This window comes from Lepidochelys olivacea, assembly GCF_965140295.1.
Source record: "Lepidochelys olivacea isolate rLepOli2 genome assembly, chromosome: 1".
NCBI lineage: Eukaryota > Metazoa > Chordata > Testudines > Cheloniidae > Lepidochelys > Lepidochelys olivacea.
The window spans coordinates 64,243,546-64,265,973 of NC_140411.1; the positions used below are offsets into that span (position 1 = coordinate 64,243,546).

At 42.0% G+C, this 22,428-nt stretch overlaps 1 protein-coding gene across 1 annotated transcript in view; it reads right to left on the reverse strand.

Moving 5' to 3' along the window:
* DGKH (diacylglycerol kinase eta) overlaps positions 1-17,752 on the reverse strand; it is a 252,206-nt gene extending 234,454 nt beyond the window's left edge. Inside the window, 2 exon segments of the mRNA XM_084643173.1 lie at positions 16,935-17,119; positions 17,122-17,752. Coding sequence (XP_084499299.1) covers positions 16,935-17,119; positions 17,122-17,746 — 810 coding nt within the window. The 5' untranslated portion in view covers positions 17,747-17,752.
* Positions 17,753-22,428: the final 4,676 nt, after the last annotated feature.

A 22,428-nucleotide genomic window follows, 5' to 3' on the forward strand; every position in this document is an offset into this window, starting at 1 on the left:
GGAATCATAGAATATCAGGGTTGGAAGTGATCTCAGGAGGTCATCTAGTCCAACCCCCTGCTCAAAGCAGGATCAATCCCCAACTAAATCATCCCAGCCAGGGCTTTGTCAAGCCTGACCTTAAAAATCTCAAAGGAAGGAGATTCCCCCACCTCCCTAGGTAACCCATTCCAGTGCTTCATCACCCTCCTAGTGAAAAAGTTTTTCCTAATATCCAACCTAAACCTCCCCCACTGCAATTTGAGACCATTACTCCTTGTTCTGTCATCTGCTACCACTGAGAACAGTCTAGATCCATCCTCTTTGGAACCCCCTTTCAGGTAGCTGAAAGCAGCTATCAAATCCCCCCTCATTATTCTCTTCCGCAGACTAAACAATCCCAGTTCCCTCAGCCCCTCCTCATAAGTATGGCTAGACACACAAAGAAATCTTAATTGGAATTCAAATCCTCCTAAAGAAATAAAAAGGAACACACTTCATTTGCCAGAATTTAATAGTATACCTAGACAGGCTAAAAAACAAACAACTGGAAAGAAACTAGCAAAAGACACAAACTAACCAACAAAAATTTGTTTAAGTACTTCAGAAGCAGAAAACCTGCCAATCAATTAGTGGGACCACTGAACAATCAGTGTGATAAATGAGAACTAAAGGAAGACACAACCATTGTGCAGAAGCTAAATTAATTCTTTGCACTGGTCTTCACTTCAGAGGATGTGAGAGAGATTGCCACACCAGAGCCATTCTTTTTAGGAGAAAATCAGAGGAACTGTCCCAGACTCAGGTGTCAATAAAGGAGATTTGGGAACAAACTGATAAGTTACACAGTAATAAGTCACCAAGACCAGATGGTATTCACCAAAGGGTTCTGAAGAAACTCAAATACAAAATTGCAGAACTACTAATTGTGGTATTAACCTAATACTTAAATGATCCTGTGTACCAGAACACTGTTGGATAGCTAATGTAATGCCAATTTAAGAAAAGAAAAGAAAAAAAAAAGACTCTACAGGCAATCCTGGTAATTACAGGTCAGTAAACTTGACTTCAGTACCAGGCAAACCACATAAAAGAATAGCATAATCACACACATAGATGAACACAATATGTTGGGGGAAGAGTTAACACAGCTTTTGTAGAGGGAAATCATGCCTCATCGAACTGTTAGAATTCTTTGAGGAGGTTCAAAAACATGTGAACAATGGTAATCCAGTGGATATAGTGTACTTTGACTTTCAGAAAGCCTTTGACAAGGTCTCTCAGCAAAGGCTTGAAGAAAAGTAAGCAGTCAGAGGATAAGAGGAAAAGTCCTCTGATGGATCAGTAACTGGCTCAAATATAGGAAATAAAGGGTAGGAATAAATGGTCCACTTTCACAGTGGAGAGAGGTAAATAGCAAGGACCCTCTAAAGATCTTGACTGGTACCAGGGCTGTTCAACTTATTCATAAATGATCTGGGAAAAGGGGTCAACAGTGAGGTGGCAAAGCATGCAGACAATACTAAACTATTCAAGATAGTTAAGACCTAAGCTGACTGCGAAGAGTTAGAGGGATCTCACAAAACTGGGGTTGGACAAAAAGATGGCGATGAAACTCAATGTTGAAAAATGCACATTGGAAAATATTATCCCAACTATACATACAAAATGCTGGGGTCTAAATTATGTTACCACTCAAAACAGAGATCTTGGAATCATCATGACTAGCTCTCTGAAAACATCTGTTCAATGGGGGGAGGGATTCTATGAATGTAAAGTAGCAGTCAAAAAGCTCACAGAAAGTTAGGAACCATTAGAAAAGGGATAGATAAGACAACAGAAAGTGTCATAATGCCACTATAAAATCCTTGGTACACCCACACCTTAAATACTGCATGCAATTCTGGTCATCCCATCTCAAAAAAGTTATAATAGAATTGAAAAAAGCACAGAGAAGGACAATAAAAATGGTTAGGGGGATGGAACAGCTTCCATATGAGGAGAAATTAAAAAGACCGGGACTGTTCAGTTTGCACAAGAGATGACTGAGGGGAGATATGATAGCAGTCTAGAAGATCATGAATGGTGTGAAGAAAGTGAATAAGTGCTCTTTACCCTTCACATCACACATGAACCAGGAGGTTTAAAACAAACATAAGGAAGTTATGCTTCCAAGCCTCCAACATAAGGAAACACTTCTCTATGCAACTCAGTCAACTTGTGGAACTCATTGCCAGGGGATGCTGCAAAGACCAAAGGTATAACTGGGTTCCAACAAGAATGAGAAGTTCATGGAGGATAGGTCCACCAATGGCTATTAGCTAAGATGGTCAGGGATGGAACCCCATGCTCTGGGTGTCTCTAAACCTCTGACTGCTAGAAGCTGGGACTGGATGACACTCAGTAAATTGTCCTGTTCTGCTCACACTCTCCAAAGACAGGATACTGAGCTAGATGGACCATTGGTCTGACCCAGTATGGCCATTCTCATGTTATCTTGCTCACCTACCTCTACAAGGAATACCCTCCATCAATGGGTCTGTAAGGCCAATACCCACACAGTCCTCCTTAAGACCCACTTCTATCAAAATACAAGAAACTGCCCAGCTGACCATGGCTACTTAGAATAGCAAAGGGAATAGATGATATTTAATAATATCTGATTTAAAATAATAATTTAATTTTCTATTCCTTTTCCGTACCTTTATCCGTTGCTTGTCTTCCTAGGGCAAGAGTGTGGCCTAGGGTTGTGCAGTTGCACAGGGACATAAGGAGGGTAAGATTACACTCGTGTACAAAAGCTGCCTACCCAGGCCTTGGCTCCAGGGGTGAATGGGTACTAGTCACACGCTATTCTCCAGAAATAGGTGAGCTGAGTGTAGGCACATTTCCTTTCCCTGCTCCTGGAACAGAACAGCTACACATCACTGCATACACAGCATGGAGTGCCGAAGCACAATATAACCTCTAGAGGTTAACCTCTTTGAGGCAGGGACAGTGTCTTGCATGGCTATAGCTCTTAGACAGATTATGAGCACTACTATAATGCTCATAATAAATTCATAATAAAATAAATAATAAAGCATTAGTGTGTGTAAAGGGGCTACAAAATTCTAAGCAGGGGATCCAGTACAGGGAGAAATTCTTTCATTGAATCTTAAAAGATAAAACCTGAAACAGACAGGAAATAGTGTCTTGCTATAAAACACCTTAGTCCAAAGACAGGTTTCAGAGTAACAGCCATGTTAGTCTGTATTCGCAAAAAGAAAAGGAGAGCTGTAGCTCACGAAAGCTTATGCTCAAATAAATTGGTTAGTCTCTAAGGTGCCACAAGTACTCCTTTTCTTAGTCCAATGTTCATTCATGACACAAAGAACAGGCAGCAGTCAATCAAACTTCGTGAAGAAAGCTTCTTAACTTCAGTTATTTCCTGAAAAGGTACATTATATTGTAATGGAGACTTCTATATTGTATGCAGTGTCTGCTCAGACAAATTCACTCCTGGGGAAAAATCAAATTTAACAATATCAAAGAGCAATAGGTCTGACGACTACGAAGGTTAAGTCTGTTTATTCTGCCTTTAATGAGAAGCTGTGTGAACTATAAAAATACATTTTTGTTTCCTTAAAAGCTCTGGTTTAACCTGAAATGTTTGCTCTTCTTTGCTGACCCAAGTGACTCATTTCTCGGTTAACCTTCTATTGCAGATCTCTACCCAGCCTTCATCCCCAACAGTATTCATATATTATAATAAGGAAAATTAGCACACAAAAGAAATTAACAATGTATGTAACAACTGGTACATCATAATCTTTCATTAATGCAACCCTTGCCTTCCATAACCCACCCCATTACCTTTTGCCATCCTTTGTTGCAGTATATCTCATTTTAATTGTCAGTTCCTTAGGAGAGAGACCTGTTAATGTTTGTCCGTAAAGCACGAACATAGTGCTGTGTGAATAATTAAGTAATAATAAATGGTTACAATACTTCGGCAGCAGTAAGGAAGGGGTTTATTTCACTTCCAGAGTAACAGTTCCACAATGATCAAACTGAAATAGGTCGGTACTGATGATGCAGAAGAGAATAGAGTTGCCTAGCACACATCACACAACAGTAGGGAGTGTCACCACTCAGGAGACAGCAACCACATATACTCAGGATTCCTCCAAATATACATCCTCCACAGCCCTCCTTGAGCCCTTTCCCATTCTCTCTCTGTGCAAATTACCACATGAACCCTCACAGAGCAGCAGTCAGGAAAGAGTGAGGGGATGTCAGGATGCACAAGTTACTAAGAGAGATTCAAAACAAGTACAGGTGTGGCTGTGTACATCTATCTCTTCCATGATCAATATTAGATGCATAAGTGGAAGGAGGAATCTCTCCCTGATGGGCAGCTGGGACTAACAACTGGCTACAATGACCCATTCAGACTTCCTCGGCTGTTACTAAACCGGGGAAAGCCCATCCTCGTCATTGCAGCCTTGTCTACACTACAAAATTAAGTTGATCTCAGTTAGGTCGACATACAGCCACCATGGTAATTACTATGATTTTCCATGTCTACACTACCCTCCTTCTGCCAGTGATGTGTATCCTTACAGGGAGCACTTGCACCAACTGAAGCGGGGCAGTAGTGGGTGGCTGACAGCCTGAACTGGAGCCCCATCACTGGGGGCTGACAGCTCAGGGCAGGGAGGCTCCAGCTTTTAGCCCCGCACAGGGCTGACAGCCAACAGATGATGTAAGTCACGCAGTATCTACATGGACACTGTGTCGCCCTAACTACATCAACCTAAGCACTACGCCTCTTGCAGAGATGGAGTTATTAGGTCGATGTAGTGGGCGACTTACATTGGTGGGAGCAACATTTCAGTGACAGTCACAGAATTAGATTTGATGTAGGCACTGCCCCCGCTGTTGTTCCTGAATACAACAGCCATAAGTGATGTCAGTGAGACAGTCACAAAATGAGCACCTGGGATTAAGCAACCATGTAACAGTACGTGGCTATCCAATGTGGCCTGTAACCCCTCTGGATCTAGTTAAATCTCCAGAGATGTGGAATGTAGAGTATGGATACACTTCAAAAGTTACAGCAGCACAGCTGCACCACTGAAGCTGGGCCGCTGTAGCGCTTCAGTGTAGACACGATCTACACCAATGGGAGCAGGTCTCCTGTAGCAGTATGTAATCCACCTCCCCGAGAGACACTAGCTAGGTCGATGGAAGAATTAAACCGACATAATTTTCTAGTGTAAACCAGGCCTTAGTCAGGTCACCACAGCACAGAAGCATGCTAGACCTGCAAGATTACATGAGTACACAGCATTGTTTTACACAGGGGCGGCGAGTTGTATCGGCCGGTGGTGCCCGGGCTCCAGCAATATTCAGGGCCTGGGGGCCCAGCTCCACCAACATTTAGGGCCTTCCCCCCTCCCCCTCCCCCTCCCAGCCCCCACTTGCTGCCCCCACTCACCTCCCCTGGCCCCGGAGCCTGCAGCTCACACTGCCTCTGCTCTGCCAGCCCCCCCCCCCCGCCCGGCATCAACTGCTGCTGCAGGGTCCTAGTGCCCCCCATTCACTAATGGCAGGGCAGGCTGCCCTTACCCTGCCTTGCGCCTTAGCCCTGAGCCTCTCCAACGCCCCAAACCCCTCATCCCCAGCCCTAGCCAGAGCCCTCATCCCCCCGCACCCAAACCCTCTGCCCCAGCCCTGAGCCCCCTCCTACATCATGAATCCCTCATCCCCAGTCCCACCCCACAGCCCTCACCCCTGCACCCCCTCCTATCCCCAAACTCCCTCCCTCTTCCCACACACCCCTCCCTTTCCCACACACCCCCTCCTGCCCCCAAACTCCCTCCCAGAGCCTGCACCCAAACTCCTTCCCAGAGCCTGCACCCCTTACCCCCTCCTGCACACCTTCTCCTGTCCCCAAATTCCCTCCCAGAGCCTGCACCCCAGCCCTCTGAACTCCCTCCCAGAGCCTGAATCCCTCACCCCTCCCCTTGCCCCAGCCCAGAGCCAACACCCAAACTCCCTCCCAGAGCCAGCACCCCTCACTCCCTCCTACACCCCCACCCCCTGCCCGGAGCCTGCACCCAGCACCCAAACTCCATCGCAGAACCTGCACCCCAGACCCCCTCCCCCACCCAAACTCCCTCCCAGAGCCTGCACCCTGCACCCCTCCTGCACCCTAATCCCCAGCCCAGGGCCTGCACCCCAGGCCTGCACCCCAGACCTCCTCCCCCCACCCAAACTCCGTTCCAGAGCCTTAGGCAGGTGGGGGGCAGAGTTTGGACACCACCAAAGTTTCTACAAACCTGCCACCCCTGGTTTTACAGGAGTTTCATTCATTCTTTTCAGGGAGGACCCACAGGATTGTGATGTGTAAATCCTCTCAAAGCGTTTTCTTGTGTAGTCCTGGAGGGGGAGTGAGGGAGATTAACTTTCCATTGAACAAGTATGGAATCTCACAACCTCACAAAAAAGAAATACTTAGTTTCAAATACCCATTAAGGTTACTAAGTGACAATAATGCAGCTACCTCTCACATCATTTACAAAACCCAAACACTTAAAAGCAGAGAAATGAATTGCTAAGGACATCATAAAGGCCACTACACACATAATAAACATTTTTCTCAATATAAAGTAATGTCTATTCCATCACAACACAACAATGTTAAAATCTCCAACAATCCCTGTAGGAGAGTTATGTTATTTTGGCTTCACTATTTATCTAAATCTTTTCTTTTTAAAAGAATACTGCTTAACATTAACATTTATCAAATGACAAACTTATTTGAAAAATATATTATTCAAATAAAATAGCAAATATAAGTACTGTAACAGAGAAAAGCATAAGTATATATATGGACTTGTTGACCAATATGGCATTAATATGTATATATAACTTTTATGGTCCTGATCCAGCAAAAGCACTTAAGCACGTGTTTCACTTGAAGAATGTGATAAATACCATAAACATCAATTGGACTACTAACATGCTTAAATTTCAGCACATGCTTAAGTGGTTTGCAGGATCAGGGCCTATGTTTCTTTTTCTAAGTATCCTGTGTAGTGTTTATATTTTGAGCTTACCAATGAAACAACAGCTATTTTGGGCCACCATTATGGTTGCTGCATTGTGATGAAACACATGCTTTGTAAGAATAATATTCCTGTTTATTATGCGTGCAGTGTAAGACTTACATGCCACAACTATGTGTTTGCTTTCTCTTAGTTGCCCCTTGCTCTCAGTTTCTTGGCTTTAGTAACAATGTGAGAGCTAACTAAATTGTTGTCAATCAGCAACCATAATTGTTAGGGAGGTTTTTTAAATGAAGTTTTGGTTTTGAAAATTCCCTTTTTGGGAGGGAGGGGTGGAGGGTGCCAGGGGGTAAGTGGAGATATAATTTTTCCCCTTTTCCACAGGTAAAGATAGAAAGTTGTTTTGTTTTTTAAATAAGTGAGATTGTCAGGTCACCAATTATTATAATTAATTAATTATTATAATTAATTATAATTAATATAATAATTTAATAATAAATTATTAAACTTAGGAGGGCGGGAGAACCAGACCTGGCCATGTTAATAATTTCTGAGGAAGCCAATCTCATTCATTACACACTTAACAAGATATGTATGTTCACCATACAGCTGAGCAAATAACACATGCATACACAGCACAGCCTATCCTCACTCCAAATACTAGTAAGAAACAATAAGCAAATCACAGAAAAGTAGACTAGAATCCAGTTCTCTTGATTCTGCATCCAATGCCAATTCCAGGGGCCCATTCTGCCACGTCACTGAACCTCTCTGCCTTAATTACCCCCATCAGATAATGTTAATATGGTTTTGCACTTACACAGTGCTGTTTCACCTCATATTTGGGGCTGCAGTCATTTAGTATGCCAATACCCTGCTCTACAAGACTTTCTCATTGAGCTCAGACTCTGCAGTCTCCATGCCATATGTGCCTGGCTGAGATAGAATTCTGGATGAAAGCTAACCGAATGAAGCTTAACCCAGACAAAACGAAAGTGATGCTCATGGATGGATGCAGAAACTATAAGGAATGGGCAGTGTCTGCAATGTATCCCTCAAATAAGGAGTTATGCTCAGCCTCCATTTCAGAGGTTCATAATGGTCTTATTGAAACCATCACCATTCCTAAATCAAGTGACATTTTTTGTGTAGGGAGCTTTCTATCATCCTCAGATAGCCTAGACATCCTAGCCTTCCATTCTCATATATCACAGTAATCTAATGCTTTGGTTACTTCCAGGACAGACTACTGTCATACTATGCATTCTACTATAGGCTACTATTGAAAACTACTTGGCTGCTCCAGCTAGTACATAATGAAATGTGGCAGTCTAATGTGAGCAAATTAAACCTATGCTCTGCTATTCACTGCTGGGAACAATTCAAGATGTTGATGGATTATCTATAAAGCCCTAAATGGATTGAGGCCCAGCTGTTTCCTAGAGTATTCCATCCCTGTGCCTTGGTGTGGCAGTTACAGAATACTCTTGCCATCTGGGGCTAGAGTTGGACACGTGAATTTGATGGGATAAGGTATTTTTGTTAGAGGGGGCTCTTTCTTCAGGAATACATTCCTTCTTGCACTCCATCAAAGCCAGAGTTTGCTGATCTTTAGGTCATACTGCAAGATGTTGTTCAGTCTGACTCTTTATCCAGAAGGGCATTCGGTAAGCAGAGGGGAAAGGTGAGAAGCAGTCTGGTCGTGAGGTATTATTGTGTGGCCATTAGGTATTATTTATTTTAATTATAATTAATAAAACAGCATCAATTATTCTTACATGGAGTGCAAACACTTCCTAGTCACACCCATCTGAACAAACAGAATTTGCTAAAACCCAGAAAAACTTAGAGGACATTAATTTCAAATGTCAGTTTTCAAAGAAGCCTTAAACAATCTTTGCTAGTCAAACATAAGCCTTAACATTTAAATGTTCATTCCACAGTTAAAAAGAAAGCACATTGCAAGGCTAATAATTTGTTAGACCTTGTCCATTTTCCTCCTCCATATATATATTACCACAAAATTGCATTCGACTAATTGGAATAATCCTGATATAAATAACTTGACCTGGAAAGCTGTTTAAAGCATGTAAAGTGTTCCTTAAACCAGCACTCAGGAATACTGAACTATAATAATGTGAGTCACTCAATATTTAAAAGGCAGCACCCAAATATACAAAGTAGGGCCAAAAAAACAAAAAGAAAGCTACAGTATTGCCTTGAGGATATATTTACCAATTATCTTTCAGCAAATGCGGTCTTCCTCTTGGAAACTACCAACATATAAATAATAGATTATCCTTAATATTTATTGTTGTTATAAAGTCTTGAAAGATTTGCGGAAAAGACTTTCAGGTATAGACAGGTTACACAAACACGTCTGAGGAGTTCTGTGGAAGTTTTCCAACGTGCATAAAACTGGGTAAAGATTCTCTTGACCTTTGTTCCCCAACCCCTTTTAAAAAAAATTGATACAGAAAGCAATAAAAAGAAAATTTCTCACACTAATCTAGATAAATGTCTGATTATCTTGCCTTTCTTCACATCTGTAGCTCACCAGCCAGCAGGAAACAGTTCTATTTCTGTTATTTTTCTAACCAAAATAGTATCAACCCTTTCAAGAAAATATACTCCTCAAAAAAAAAAAAAACCACCAAAAGCAATTAGTCTCTTTCAAGAACTACTTGCTGCTATCTACCACAGATTTTTATAAGCATCTCACTTCCTCCCCCACTTCTGATAGACAGCGAGAAGCAGCATAATTTTTATGCCAATTTTTTGCCAATGTATATATTACAAAAAAAATTACAACAGATTTAATTTCAGCTATACAAACGTATATTACAGATTGAAGTGGCAATTACCACTATTCTTAAAATAGAATAACTTTTCCATTCTAACTGCACTCTCCCCTACACTTCATGTTCAATAGCTCGTAACTTTCTGAAACTGTCATGTTTTGGGCTAAAATTTTCCAAGAGTGATTTTTTTCTGGAAAATTGTGTAATGTGGTTCAGTAATATAATTATGAGCAGGGTGGAGAAAGAGTGCAGTATTCCAATTATGAAAATAATTATTCTACCCTTTTGTGAACAAGACTACAACTGAAACGTCCTAAAGTGAAAAGCTGATTTTGAATTTACAGAACAGCCCCCAATGACAAGATCTGCTTGAATTCAAAACGGTTAAATTGAATTGAAAAAAAAAATTCATTCTCAATAAGTTTCAGAAACATTCAGCTAAGGACGGTTGGGCTGTGCATGTCTGCATAACTAACTTAGTTGTGTATTGGAAACAACAGTGCAGGTACACATGGGCTGAGGCAAGCACTTCCCAGGCTCATTCCCTGTAGAGTCTGCAGACAGTGTCAGGCCAAAGAAATTAAGGAGGACTACTGCACATGTTCTGACTTTAAATCTGCCCCTTGTGAATATGCATGATGATATAATTTAAAGATGCTACATGCGTTTCTATTATTGAAAAATAAATTGTCAGTTACTTTGAATTTGAGAATTAGTATATGGTCAAACGGACAACCATAACACATACGCAAAGAGAACTAAGTTAAAGTTCGATTTGCCACCTTAACAGTCTCATGACAGATTTTTGTACAGAAAATAATATTGTTTTCTCAAATTACCACTGGGCTTACAACTGGTCAGATGGTATCCAACTCTGATACTGCCAAATAAACCCTAGACAAAACAGATTACAGAAGAGAAAATAATATTCACTGAAATCTAATATTAATACTGTCATCAGCCACTTACTAGAGAGAAACCTATACCAGAAGCAAACAGCAACTGACTAAAGAGACTTAGCACTATGAAGCATGTGGTAGAATTTAAAACATTTCTGAAAGTTCTGTTTCATAAACGGTTGGTGTTACATACTGAAGACAATAAAAATATAGTGTCAATTTAATTATTTTATTTTTATAGCCGGAGGGTGAAAGTGATCTCTCTCCTGCCATCCATCTCCACTCTCTGACAAACAGAGGCTAGGGAAACCATTCCTTACCCATCCTGGCTAATAGCCATAAATGGACTTAACCTCCATGAATTTATCCAGTTCTCTTTTAAACCCTGTTATAGTCCTAGCCTTCACAACCTCCTCAGGCAAGGAGTTCCACAGGTTGACTGTGCACTGTGTGAAGAAGAACTTCCTTTTATTTGTTTTAAACCTGCTGCCCATTAATTTCATTTGGTGGCCTGTCACAAATATAAAGGGAAGGCTAACCACCTTTAAATCCCTCCTGGCCAGAGGATAAACCTTTTCAGCTGTAAAGGGTTAAGAAGCTAAGATGACCTCGCTGACACCTGACCAAAATGACCAATGAGGAGACAAGATACGTTCAAAGTGAGGGAGAGGGGAGAAGGGTCCTCTCTCTCTGTCTGTATGATGCTTTCGCTGGGACCAGAGCAGGAACGCAGGTCAGAACTCCTGTAAAGAGTTAGTAAGCAATCTAGTTAGATATACATTAGATTCTGTTTTGTTTAAATGGCTGATAAAATAAGTTGTGCTGAATGGGATGTATATTCCTGCTTTTGTGTCTTTTTGTAACTTAAGGTTTTGCCTAGAGGGATTCTCTATGTTTGAATCTGACTACTCTGTAAGGTATTTCCCTTCCTGATTTTATAGAGGTTTTTCTTTTACTTTTTCTTTAATTAAAATTCTTCTTTTAAGAACCTGATTGCTTTTTCATTGTTCTTAAGATCCAAGGGTTTGGGTCTGTGTTCACCAATGCAAATTGGTGAGGATTTTTATCAAGCCTTCCCCAGGAAAGGGGATGTACTGCTTGGGGGGGATTTGAGGGGGAGACGTTTCCAAGTGGGCACTTCCCCTGTTATTTTTGTTAGACACTTTGGTGGTGGCAGCATAAGGTCCAGGACAAAAGGTAAAAGTTTGTACCTTGAGAAAGTTTTAACCTAAGCTGGTAAGAATAAGCTTAGGGGGTCTTTCATGCAGGTCCCCACATCTGTACCCTAGAGTTCAGAGTGGGGAAGAAACCTTGACATGGCCCCTAGTTCTGATATGGGAACAAGTAAATAACTTTTCCTTATTCACTTTCTCCACACCACTCATGATTTTATATACCTCTATCATATCCCCCCTCGTCTCCTCTTTTCCAAGCTGAAAAGTCCTAGCCTCTTTCATCTCTCCTCATATGGGACCCGTTCCAAACCCCTAATCATTTTAGTTGCCCTTTTCTGAACCTTTTCTAATGTCAATATATCTTTTCTAATGCCAGTATATCAGTAGCCCTATAATAATTGCTGACATTTCAAAAGCAAATGAAGAGCTTAGAAAAAGTATTATAATTCCAATGATAACTTTTATCGTTAAACTAAATAACAATGCAGTATCATCTCTGCTGACTTAACACATCCCAATTTCAGAACATCTACTTGTGTAAGTACAACAGTACTTGTGTAAAAGCAGTAGCAGAAATATTTGGTGTAGAGGGAAAGGGAAGAGACAGTCCACAGGACAAGGTAAGTTTATTTACCCCCCTAAATTTTTAATTTTGTAGTTTCCTGCATTTTGACTAGAGTACATCTGCCTCATCCCACAATAAACCAGAGGTTGGAAAAACAACCACACATCTGAGGAGCAAGGTCAGCTACGGAAGATACCCACTTGGTCAATGAGGAGCAGAACTTGTAACTACACTCATCTATCTAATCTGCTTCATAGTGTTTCAGGGACCATTTCCCTGAGACAAGCAAACTTTTTAAAAATGTACCAGCTCTAAATTGAAACCTCTTTTCCCAGATAGGCTTCAATTCCTAAGAACTGAAACAAGGCAGTTTTCTTAGATTGTAGTTTGCTCTTCACTAAACCCAGTTGCATTTTAAAGTGACTAGAACCAAACTGAATATGATAGGCAGACTTTTGGAACTGCTGCCCCAAACAGCTGGAATAAGCTACCTGTTCTGTTTAAGTAGGTACTGTCTACTTTGAAGAAACTTTTGAACTATCATCTTGAAAGGAACTGAAATAATAAGCCACATTTTAGTGTAAATAAGGACAGAGTTTGGCCTTTGGACTGCAGAGTGTTTTCTGCTATTTTAGGTTAATTGTCTTGCATATAATATTGTTGGTACAGCACTGAGCATGTAGCTATAAAACTGTATGAATGCTGTTTCTCAACAGCCCTCATGAAAAGGAGATGTTTATTTTATAAGGTTATCCCAGTGAGCAACATTTTAAATATTAAAGTGTACTTCCTCATTCACAATGAGGGAAAAAAAGTGGGGGAACTCAAGTTACTTATGAATTTATTGCAGTGCCCTCTATTTGGGACTGCAGCTAAAGACCTCTCAAACTTCAGATGATACAGAATGTGGCAAACTGTTTATTTAGTGGCATTTTCTGCAGAGACTATATTACACCTGTGCACCATAGTAAGCAGCAGCTTCCAGGGTAAGGTTTAAAGATTCTGATTTTAACTTATAAGAGCACTAAATGATTTGGGTTCTGGATACCTTATAGACTTTCTATCTCTTTGCATGTTACCCTGGCAGTGGAAAACAGCAAGGTGCTTAAGCAAACAGCTCTCAGGTTTAAAAGAAGATGCTTTTTCGAAGGATATTTTCAGTCTTCACCTTCACAACTTGCTCCCTCCACCTCAGTTTGTCAGAGCCCAAATTTGTTTGCCGTCCAGCCTTCTGGAGGGTACAGAGGATAATTAAGATTCACTGACAGAATTTTGATATGGACAATGGTCGTATTTGTACCACGGACATGCCCTTAGAGTGTGGACAGGTAGTTTTTGTTGTTAAGCTTGAAACTTAGCCATCTGAGCTGAACCCACGCGTAATATCACGTTACTAAATTCACATCCAAATAAAACAGCTAAGTTACTTAAAGATCTGATCCTGTCACTCTTACACATGTTGAGTAGTAACGTACGGCAAAAATAATACCACTGAAACTTGTGGAGACAACTGCTACTCCACCTAAGTAAGTGGGGCAAAACTGGACCTTCAGTAAATAATGCTGAAGCAGAAGTCTTAGTTGAGGAGCAATGCATAACTGATCAGTCTAATGTGGTCTTCAAAGGCAGTTCTCTCTCTCGTCATTTCCCATTTCATTATTCTTTTTTAGTCAAGCAAACAAGCTTTTTGTATTTAATTCAGGAGAAGAGCTGAAGTTTAGCAGTTAACTTTGAGCACTGCCAGTTATAGAAATGACAAAATATATATTTATGAAAGGAGCAAGACAGGCAATCCTATTAAGATAAACATATTTGATTAATGCTATGATATACACAACATTAAAAAAATCCACTACTGAATGATTACCATATGGTGGTTCTTTGCAGATGGAGTTTTCACCAGTGATCAACTGTACCAAAACATCTAAAAATAAAGTCATCCTAAACTAAAACAAAAACAATTACCAGCAGAGGCTTCTGCATTCTAAGCTAAAGAATCAATACAAGCGGCAGAAATGTTTCAAGAAAGTATGTAAACAACCACTTGAGAAAAATAGCAGCGTAAAACTATACTGCCCCACAAACTTGAGCAATAAATGTAGTATACCTCTTTGGGTCTCTTTCAAAAGTCTATTCTTAGCTGTCAGAGGAACCCAATCCATTTAAGTAAAACCTTGGCCTACAAACACACTCACTGAGTAAGTGAATCTTAACAAATCTAATTTCAATGAAAGGGACTAGCTGCGTCAAAGAGCAGTTCCTTGGTGTTCTTTGCTCCAGTGGTTTCACATAACCACTGATCACCACCAACCACTACAATAGCAAACATACAACACCCTTAAACTAAATGGGAGTTGTCTGTCTAAATATAGCTACTTTTAAATAATGCATCATGAGTTATAAGATAAAGTGCTAGTGAAGTATTTATTACATCTCTTTTCTTTAACAAAGGTATATCACTTTTAACTAGGTGAAGAGAGTTATTTATATTCTGGTTTGCATACTGTGAGTTGTAACTGATAAAGCAAGAATCTAGATTTCCTGAACGCACACTGCACAACAGTTAAATCTGTAGTTAGTTCTTCCTATACAACTCTGATTCACACACACAAAAACAAAACAAAAAAAAAGGAACAAAAGATGAAAACTAAGTTAAGTAAAAGCGTCAATTCATTGGGTGTCTTTTTAGCATACAAGACAACAGGAGACTTGTGGAATCTTATTTCTCATAGAACTGATTCTATCACATTCATATACTCCATAACATCTCTTTGTGTGATTATAAACCTTTTCAGAGATGCTTGAAAATTAACAAACACACCTAACATTGCTATATTAAAAAGAAGTGTCACACATTGTTACTTTTTAAATATTTTGAAGATAGTCACATACAAGAGATGTCAAGACTGAATTTTTTTAATATGGTTTTAAGTTTAAAGAATATGCAATATTTGTCAAAAACAAATTTTAAGTAATGCTTTGCTACAAGACATTTCCCCCAATGGGGAAAGTACAGATATGTAATAGTAAAACTGACTTTTAGTAACCAAAAGGGAATGTCACAGTGCTTCTCAAGCTATCTGATGTGGGGGACTAGCAATTTTTTTCCCCCAATGTGCGCGCAGACCGGCAGCCGATGGCTCGTGGACCGTCACAAGTCCACAAACCACCGCTTTGAGTAGCACTGGAATGTCACCCTATCTTCTTAGCAGGGGATTTCTGAGTAAGATTTCTTCCTACCCTAAACTGTTGTATAGTGTTACTCTATGCTGTTAAACAGTTAATGCTTTTCACCTGGAGGTGGCTGCACTTAATCTTTTACTTAAGTGAAATCCATATTCTGCCGCTGATCCTCAAACTACCTGTTGTATAGACAATGTGGGCATGCAGAGTCGTTTTGCCCCTAAAAACTGATTTTATAATTGCTGAGTAGTACAATGTCTTTACTGACTTCACTACATCCATAGAAACATTAACTTCAATGGGGCATTGGGCAGGCAGAGTTTCTCTGTACTGATCCAGTTGCAGGATCAGGGCATAGTTTGTAAAGTGTTTTGAGAGCCTCTTAAGTATTTAGCACTGGTTATTTAGAGCCTCAAGAGCAATCTTATCTGCATTAGTTTTACAGGAAAGGTGTGAAGTCGATAAGAATGAGAAAGTAATGTAAGGTTTCAGACTAGCAGCCGCGTTAGTCTGTATCCGCAAAAAGAAAAGGAGTACTTGTGGCACCTTAGAGTCTCTAAGGTGCCACAAGTACTCCTTTTCTTTTTAAAGTAATGTAAGCAATTCCCACCTGGGTGACTTCAAAGCCCCGAGCCAGCCAGAAAACTTTCCTTTAGGCATTAACATGAACTTTTGGCAACTATTTTTACGTATTCACGCCTAACCGGAGGAATGGATAGACGTTTCCTTCCATATTTCCAGCGTGGGTTTCAAACGGAAATCATGTTTCCTTCGCAGCTCTCCTGCTTTCAAAGAGGAATCGTACGTGCCCTTGGGGGCTTCAAAAACTTGTGCCTGTACTTGGCCGTAGGTAAGGAGCTGGTCACTGGGGCTAGAGAGCTCCCCACGAGCTGGGGCACACACTGGACCCAGCCCCGCCTGGCGTTCTCCCAGCGCTGAGGCCGCCCAGCTGGGAGCCCGAGGGGCATGCAATGGAGAGTGAATGGAGAAAGCTCCAGGGCTGGGCTTCGGCCAAGGAAGAGGCGCTGGGCTGGCGGGACGGATGCTGCCCCTCTCTGCCCGGGACGCAGCAGGCGGGCTGCGAGCTTTGCAAGCGGCTCGCACCGAGCCCGGTCGCTCAGCCCCCCCTGCAGGCGGGGACAGAGGCGGGCGCCCCAGCTCGGGGGAGGCAGGAGGAGACCCCAGGGGCTGGGGAGGGACGCGGCAGCCTCTCGGGCTCCAGCAGGCAGAAGCTCCCCGGGTGTGCCGGGGACCATCCCGCCCGGCGCGGCTCTTACCTTGCTGCGGATCTGGCCCGAGGTGGACACTTTCCGGATGAGTTTCTGGGGGCCCTCGTGCTCCCCTTCGCTGTCCGAGGACTCGTCTCCCGCCGCCGCCGGGGGCTGGGGCTGCTGCTGGATCCCGGCCCCGCTCATCCTCGCCTCGGCCCCGGCCATCTTCTCGGACTCCTGCCGAGAGAAACACACGAGTTCGGCTCAGCCCGGGCTGCCGCTGCCGCTCCCCTCCCCGGGCAGGAGGCGGCGCAGGAGGCGGGCGGAGGAGGAGGAGGAGGCGGCGGCGGGGACAAGCCGAGGAGGAGCCCGCAGCCAGCGCTGGAGGAGCGGCCCGCTCGGCCGCCATCTTCCGCCGCCCTCCCCCCAGCGCTCCGCGACCGCGGCAGGGCCGCGCTACCGGCTCCCGCCTGAGGCGGGGGGGCGGCCGCTGCGCCCCGGGAAAGCGGCGGGGGGACACGCTCCCCACTGAGCCGGCTCCTCCTGCGCCGCCGCACAGCCCCGGGCCTCAGCGCAACAGGCTGGATAGCGCCCCCCGGGCGCTCAGGATCCAGCCCACGACGCTGCCGCAGGTCGGAGCTGGGGGGTGGGGCATCGGTCCCCCCGGGGTCCCGCGCCTCAGTCTGGCCGGCGCCTGAGCCGCTGCGGGGGGCTGCGTGTTCCCCTCCCCTGCTCGCTGCCCAGCCGCCCTCTGTGCAACTTTCCGCGCTGCTTGGCTGTACAAAGGGACCTATGGCCCAAGGGGGGGGCAGCCGTAGGAGCCACGGCGTGCCTGGCCGCCGGGCGCTCCAGGCTGGGGGCGTGCAGGACGAGTGCATGCCCCCCCGCCCCCCAAACGCGGGCCGGTCCCACCACGGCAAGCGCAGGGGCTTTGTGGTTTGCTGCTGGAGTCTCCGCTGCTGACTTGACTCTCGCCGCCGCACTCTGACCGCTGTGTGGGGATGCTGAGCCGCTGCCAAGCAGGGGTGCCGGAGGTGGAAACCATGCACGTGGTGTTTGTTATTACTACTTCAAGCTTGCTGCAGCCCCAGTTCCAGCACCACTGCTGGTAAGAAGTCTAGTCAGTTCCCCTAGAAGTCAATGGCTGTGTCTTCATTGCACCACCAAACTTTTCAATCTGGATGTAAAAATCCTAGAGAGTTCTCCATGTAGCTAGTAGAGGTAGACCCCACGTGGGAGGTGTAGTGTTAACTCCAACTAGCTACACTGAGGTGAAAAATGCCGTGGCCCTTGTCTCCACTAGGATTTTACATTAAGAGAGTTGTCTCTAGATTTAAAAAACAACAATACACCTTTATTGTAGTGAAGACAAAGTTAACAACCCCAGTGGTAGTGCGACCAGCATGCCTAGCAATAAGAAACACTCTATCTGAGGGCTTATCTACATTACAAAGTTTTGCTTCTTTAAAGCTGCAGACTTCCTCTAGTGTGTATCACAATAAAAGTGCTTTGTACAGGTATAACTTCTTGTGGTTCAGGAAGCATAATAATGTATCCCAGCATAAAGCACCTTTATACTGGTATAACACCATACGCAGTAGGGTTTATAATTATATAAATATATAGGTTTTTTAAATCACACTCCCACCAACATAGTCATGTTGATATAATTTTATAGTGTAACGTAGACCTGTCCCAAGGATTTATACTATCACCTGTCTCTGTAGAATCTGAGCCCCTTCAATGTAATATCAATTAGCAATAGCAAAGTCACTAGTGGACTTTATGGAGGTTTTTTTGTTTTTTCTCCCTTTTTGAGGTATAAAACATTGCTTGGGATTGGGTTACATGTATGTAGAAAGCCTTTACAAATAAGATAGTACTTTGCTCTAGATGAGAAAGACCTTTGTTGTGTTGGGTCAGTTTAAAGTTTGAACCTTAGCTTGTAAGCTGTTTGGGGAAGAAACTTTTTGTTCTTTGTTCAGTTCCTAGCACCGTGAGGTCCTGGCCCACGATTAGGGCTTCTAACTGCTGCCACAATACAAACAATAAATAACAGGACACCACTAGTATCTTTTGGTTTTCTCCCACATGTCTGAAATATTACACATCTGCAAGGACAGGTTTACAGTTACTTTCTCCTATTGTCTGTGCATGTCCCTAATGACCATATTTGTTGTTTTCTCCATTTGCATCTTTTGCTTATTGTCACTTTTTTAGTCTCATGTTCTGCAGCTCAAACTTTCGTGACACACTGCAAAAGTGTTTCAGCTGGGAGAATCTTTTTTAAAAAAAAATCATTCTTGTGGTCTGTTGGTTTATAATCAGTGTTTATGGATAAGTATTTTATCCCAGAAACATTTAAGAAAAACACAAATGTTTGTCTGTGTGTGTGTGTATTTAACATAAGGCAAAGAACTGCATATTCCATCCACAATTCCATTCATTTAGAAAGGAAGCTGAAATCCCTGATATGTTACAGGAACAAAATGGAAACCATAGTTTAGGTCCCGCTCCTACAGACACTTATTCATGTCCTTAATTTTACATACTGTGAGGAGTCCCACTGATTTCACAGTATGGGAAATTAAGGACTGCATAAATCTTTGTAGGATCGGGGCCTTGATTTCATGTTATGTCAGACGCTTAAAGTCAGATTCTGCCACCCTTGCTCATGTTAAATAGTGCCTTACTCTACTGGAAATATTCTAAAGGAATTTGCCCATTATTTTCTGTGTCATTCGTTGGAACAGTTATCTTTAGGGGCCAAATCCTGCCATAAGTACCACACCACAGATATGATAACTGCCTGTAATACAGCACTTTTCATCCTAGCTTAATTGCCTTTGATTGTGGGTAACAAAAGAAGCTAATGAATGAATATGCCCATGTTTAATTCTTCTCCAAAGGGGAACTTATATGAGTCTCCTTTTCTATAAGCCTATGATAATGAGATGACAAACTGCAACAGATCCTGACTCATTTACAAATACTTGAGTATACTTTAGTATCTGAATATTAACCAAACATACACATTCCTAATGTGACCTCACATGCAGCTATATCCTGATCTTATAAACACTTGCTACTACATTAGTGCTTACCACTGTGAATTGTTGAATTTAAGTCAATGGAATATCTCACACTGGTGAGCACTACACTGAAGTTATTGGGACAACACAACACATGTGAGTAAGGTGGACAGGCTTTGGTCCCATATTTGCTAGTATGGAGCCTGATCCTGCAAATAGTTGTGTATATGAATATTATTATTTCTTTGTATTACAGATTTGGGGCCCCATTGTGCTGAGTGCTGTACAGAACCAAAAATAAATGACATTTCTTGCTACAAAGAGTTTACAAATGGACTTCTGTTCCCATGTGTTGCACCACTGCAAGATCAGTGTCTACAAAGAGCCAGGACATGACAGGAAAAAAGGCACATTAAGACACCAAGCATGTTACCAGGTTGCATATTAACTAAGTGTAGAATTCTGAGGTTGTATGTTATAACTCAATGGGATTACACAATTGAGTATAGTTACTCACCTGCATAAGTGTTTGGAAGAGCAGGCCCTAGATTTTTTTTCTCTCTAAAGCAGCATTAATAGTTGCATGTAATGTAGACCCTGATCCTGCAAATACTTAGGTACTTAAAGTTAACCATGTGTGTAAATGTTTCCAGGTTCAAGACCTCACATTGGAATTTTTACATTTTTAAATGAATAGTATCAGTATTTTCCAGATCAGAATACTCATCTAATTTTATTTTTCAAACCAGTTTTACTTTTTGGAGAGTCAGTGAGTAATTTGATAAAATATTAGATCATGTAGCATGTACATTCATGAACATGTATAAACAGGGGAATAGTGAGGTGGAGCAGGAAGGTGTTAGCTCTATATATGTGATTGGTGAGACTGATACAGGAATACTACATCCAGTTCTGGTGTCCACATTTTAAAGGATGTTGAAAAAATGAGAAAGGGACAGAAAAAAGGATGTGGGGTTGGTGAAAATGCCTTTTAGGGAGAGATTTAAGGAGCTCAATCTGTTGAGCGTATCAAAAAGAAGATTGAGAGATTATTTGATTACAAAAAGAACAGGAGTACTTGTGGCACCTTAGAGACTAACAAATTTATTAGAGCATTGATTACAGTGTCTAAGTACCTTCATGGGGAGAAAATACCCCAGAGGTTTTTAACCCATTAGAGAAAGACATAAGAGCCAATGGCAGGAAGATGAAGCCAGACAAATTCAAATTAGAAATAAGGCACACATTTTTAACAGTGAGGGTGATTAACCACTGGCTACCAAGGGAAGTAGTGGATTCTCCATCTTAATGTCTTGAAATCAAGACTGGATGCCTTTCTGGAAATTATGCTTTAGCCAAACACAAGTTATTGGGCTCAATGCTCGGTAACCTGATGAAATGTAATGGCCTGTGAAAACAGGAGATCCAATTAGATGATCTAATGGTCCCTCCTGGCCTTAAAATGCTATGAATTTATGAAACCCCAAGTAATTGGATGAAGTGCAGGAGGACTAGGAAAACAGCCAGTATGCAGGAATACAGTGTAGCTCCCCAGTGGCTGCTACATCACCCTGTGAGCTTGAGCAATAGTCCTAGATGCTCCTTGTACTGTGTAGGAATTGCCAGATATGTTTAAATATGGATCTCATAATTCCTCCTCAGGGCTGTCCCCACTGCCATCCTTCACTCTTCAGAGCCAATGCAAGACTCTTCCCTAGTAGCCACAGGCCTTCAGTTGTGAACAGGGCCATGGCCATCCCCAAAAGAATGATTTTTATCTCCTAATGCAGATTTCAGCTTTACAAAATTGGAATGCTGGGGAAAAGAGCTACATTGTTGGGGGGTGTTCTGTGCTAATATTTGATTATCTTAGTAGCAACAGTCTAGATCTGTCCAAGTGGCTGGATATGGCCCATAATTACAGATCATTCATAATATGGTTTCTTCAGAGTTTGTAATGGAAGTTTGTGTGATAATATGCTCTATATTCTGCAATTAGTTAATGTTTGTAGAGTGCTTTGAAGGTGAAGAAAGTTGTGTAAGTGCTAAATCACCCTGAACTGTTCATTTATATAAATGTAAAAAGTTCTTATTGTAAAAATACCTATTGTGCCTGTACAGAGTCAATTTATAAAATGTCAGTGTTTCTACAGGTTCTACTTTAGAGAGGCGCTAATCGATATAATCAGGGCCACAGTCCTCACACAGGCAAAACTGACAATGATATTTTCCTCATTGAGGACAGCAGGTTCAGGCTCTCATCTTGCTAAACTACTACAATTATACCTTTGTTATTATACTTTATCTTATAACTTAATCACACTGATTTAAGTCAGATTTGGTATAAGAAATTCTCTCCCAAGTTGAGATTTATACATCATGTTATAGCCAACAGTGAATTTGACTGTTAACTACAGTAGAACAATGGTAACAATAAAGGGGCACTTTGCTGCGAGTTAAATTTGGTTCATGGTCACATAGGTGAGACATTTATATGTACTTACATAGCAGGTATTATATAATATTTG